General features: G+C 48.5%; 1 protein-coding gene across 1 annotated transcript in view; it reads left to right on the forward strand.

Annotated features, from left to right (window-relative positions):
* Positions 1–778: 778 nt before the first annotated feature.
* The window catches only part of LOC102369894 (tripartite motif-containing protein 10-like), an 8,575-nt gene continuing 5,632 nt past the window's right edge, over positions 779–3,721 (forward strand). The window contains exon 1 of the mRNA XM_025199879.1: positions 779–1,189. Within this exon, the coding sequence (XP_025055664.1) occupies positions 779–1,189 (411 nt within the window). The remainder of the gene's footprint in view (positions 1,190–3,721) is intronic.

Raw genomic sequence — 3,721 nt, forward strand, 5'->3', positions numbered from 1 at the left:
TACCTTTTTTTTTTTACCAGTCTGGTTAAAGCCCTAGGCTTTGATGTCTCGGAACTCAGGATATTTGCTTTCTTTGTAAAAGACTTCTAAAAATACAATTTAAATTAAGGCTTTAAGTGAAGTCAGGCCATTTTTCACGTAGCCCCGAAACAATGAGCTAGATAAGGAGATAAATCCTATCTTCTTCCTGAAACTGGCTAATGGGCAACCTTTACAAACATTCGAACTATTTCATTCAATATGACACTTAGAAGTGTATTTTACAACCTCTGCTTCAAGGACACAACCCCCTTCCAAATTGGGAAGTGTGGAGGATCTCCAAGGAATCATCCCAAGGCGAGGCACAAAGCTCATTTCAGGCATATGAGTGATTTCAGCCCTCAGTGCTTAGCTAGCAGGACCAAACATTAACAGCTGTGCCTTTGAGCAGTGTACAGGGGTGGTGGTGGTATTCTCTCAACCAAGAGAAAGGCAATCTGAGAAGTCTCTTTTTAGCAAATGGAGAGGGACAGTGTGGACACGAGTTGGTCTGCAGGAGAGAAGTGGGTATTACAATAGAGGCACTGATTATTGCCACCAACCTGGGATTCACTTTTTCTTTGCATGTGTCACACAAGCATTCCCCACCCAGGCTGTCCTCCCTGCATAACCTGCTTTCTTCCTGTCTTTCTGTCTCCCTCTCCATATGGCTTTCACTAAACTTTACATACTTTTCATGTTCTCTCCATATTCAGAATAGACAGGAGTGACTAGAAGTTCCCTGAGGACACCAGCAGCCATGGCCTCACCAAGACCAGGGCAGGATATCCAAGAGGAAATCAAATGTCCCATCTGCCTGGAGTATCTGACAGACCCAGTAACACTAGAGTGTGGGCACAACTTCTGTCGAGCTTGTATCAGTGATTACTGTGAGAAATGGGAAGAACATGAATCCTTGGAGTGTCCTGTCTGCAGGGCCAAGATCCAAAAAGGGAATCTCCGTCCAAACTGGCAGCTGGCAAATGTAGTAGAAGGCATTAAACACTTGGAGTTTGTTCCTGGAGCGGAGGATCTGTGTGTGAGCCACAAGAAGGAACTCAGTCTGTTCTGTGAGGAGGACGGGGTGGCCGTGTGTGTGGCTTGTGAGAGATCCCCAGAGCACAGTTCTCACAAGGTGCTGCTCATTGAGAAGGCTTCCCAGAAATACAAGGTAGGAAGCACTCTGGTTTCATCTACTTCAAACCATTCCTCGTTAGATCAGAGTTTCACAGATTCTCTGAGCTACGTGTACTTCCAGATGTCCCAGCTTCTTCCCTCTCCCCCAGCAGAGGCTGGTCCCAGCAATTATCCTGGTGTATGCTGTGAGTCCCTCTGGGCTGACACAGGATGCTCTAGCTCCTAGGATTGCCCTGGCCAGCAGCACTGCACTGCAGGGGACACAGAGTTGCCCCTGGAGGTTTACACAAGGCATTTTCTCCCTTTGGAGGATGAATTAAAACATGTCCCTGGTGTTACCAAACCAGGGCTGGAGAGAAGGAGCCTGGAGTAGACCAGAGAAGTCCAGGTACAAGGCACTGAGAATGAAAAGCCTTGACTACCACCAGAGGCAAATTGATAAATGGGCCATCAGCATCTATGCCCAGGGCTCCAGCTGTTTAGATGCAACCACCATTAGTTTTCTGCAGGCACAGATTACGCAGAGCAGTCAGGACAGGCAGCACTTTGTTGGCTCCTGGAAGAGCTCTGCCATCATTGCCATAGAGAATACAACACTGGACTTGTCCTACAGGGTTTTTCCGCACCTTTTTCATTCTTGGTTAAACAGTTATGTAACATGTGCTGGCACACTAGGGCCATGTGATGCGCTACATTTTGGGTTCTCAGGGTACCAGTAGCCCTGGGAGCCCCTCAGGCAGACTGCTGACAGAGATGTCCCATGGAGAGGTGTGTACCTCACCCTTACAGCCCAGGAATTTGTGCTGAATCCGATTAACACATTATTCTTTATTATACACAGCAAATTTATATACTGAAAAAATAAATAAACAAAAATATAATAACAATAGTTAATAATACAACTAACAATTTAGATAAAATTTACAACTTCAACAATAGTTGGATAATTCCAGCACACTGGGTGGTCCCACTTGTAATAAACAACCTCAATAATTAAATTCACCTTGTTATAACCCTTTAAAACAGCCCTCTCCCCCGCCCTCCCATAACCCAGTTGATTTCTTTCTGGTCATAATCCACTTCCCATAACAATAAATGGCAACACAGCTATAACTATGACCCACCACTTGATGGCAGAGGTGAGGCTTCTGCTGTTCTGGGAAAATGGTCTCCTCTAATTCCTCCTGGTAACACAGCTGCTGCAGACAATAGCCTCCCTGTTGTTTCCTTTGGCTGATTGTTCTCTTAAGAAGTTTCCTCCTGAAAATATACTTTCTGCAAACACTACTGATTAGGTGTCCCCTCACACACCCCTCCTGGATTATTTTCTGTCTACCTACTCCCTCTCAGAGCTGTCACCCCCTCCCAGCACACCCACCTGTAGACAGGGATGTCCCTCTGCAGGTCTCTGACTCTGCAGCTAGAGCCTCCCAGGCTCAGATTTCCCCCCAGCCAGACACACTCATAGCCTGGTCATTAACCCTTTAAGGGCTTGGCTGCTTCTTCCAGCCCCTGTAAGCCTACCAGCCTTGCTTACCAATCCATCCCCACACTTTCTCTGGCACCTGTGTCCTTGATTGCACAGCTCCGAACTTGGTAGGGAATCAGCTTCTTATGGGATGACACAGGCTCTCCTCCATCCTGATGCCTTCTCTGTGGGCAAGTTTCAGCTTGATCTCCCCTGGCTTGGGCTGAGTCTGCGCCCCCCTCTCTCTGGTGCTGGAGTCTGCTTTTCCTAGCTTCTCATTGTCTTTTCCCTTTTTTCCCCTCTTTTCCCTGCCTCAGCTTTTACAGCTCAGTAGCAGTCAATCAGAGCTGCCAGTTTGCAGTGTGGGCTCTGGTCACAATTCAAAAGCTTCAATAAAAAGCATGCACTGTGCACTGCATACCCTTCTTCTAGTAAAGTGTATGCACCCTCTGCAAAGTTTTGCTGCCTTTCTCTTGCAGAGCTGTTAAGCACAGCTCACCCACTTGGCTTGCAACCAGGTGAGCTTTGCAGCTGTTACAGTTAATATTGGCCATTTCCTGTCATCAGTGGATGCAGGGCAGTTATTTTTAGGCTGTATGTCAGGGATGGGCAAAATACAGTCCATGGGCCAGATCTGGCCAACGAGGCCATTCTTTCTGGCCTGAGGGTCCCCTAAAAAAATTTAGAAAATTAAAATTTATCTGTCCTTGGTTCCTGTCAAAGATGATGGGAACCATGGGCAGTAGGACCCAGGGGAAGGCTGGTGGGCTCCTGCAACAGCAGGGCCTGCCCAGCCATGCCCCCTAGCCAGAATCCCCAGCAAGGGCTTCTGGCCTGGGACCCCGTGGTTGCCCCACACGGGAACCGCAGGTAAGGGTAGGGGGAAGGGCAGGGGACGAGCTGATGCAGAGCATGGGGGGAAAAGCGGCCCCTCCCCTGCCCTGTGGCTGCGCTCCCTGCTTCAGGTGCTCACAGCCCACGCGGAGCTGTCCTGAGCAGGCACAGGCAGCCCCGTGCAGGCTGTGAGCGGCTGCAGCGTACCACGTTTGCTTTAGTTGTGTTTCCTGTTCAAGACAATAGTTACCAGTCCTGTAAGAT

The sequence above is a fragment of the Alligator sinensis genome, unplaced genomic scaffold (genome assembly GCF_000455745.1).
Source record: "Alligator sinensis unplaced genomic scaffold, ASM45574v1 scaffold1097_1, whole genome shotgun sequence".
Classification (NCBI taxonomy): domain Eukaryota; kingdom Metazoa; phylum Chordata; order Crocodylia; family Alligatoridae; genus Alligator; species Alligator sinensis.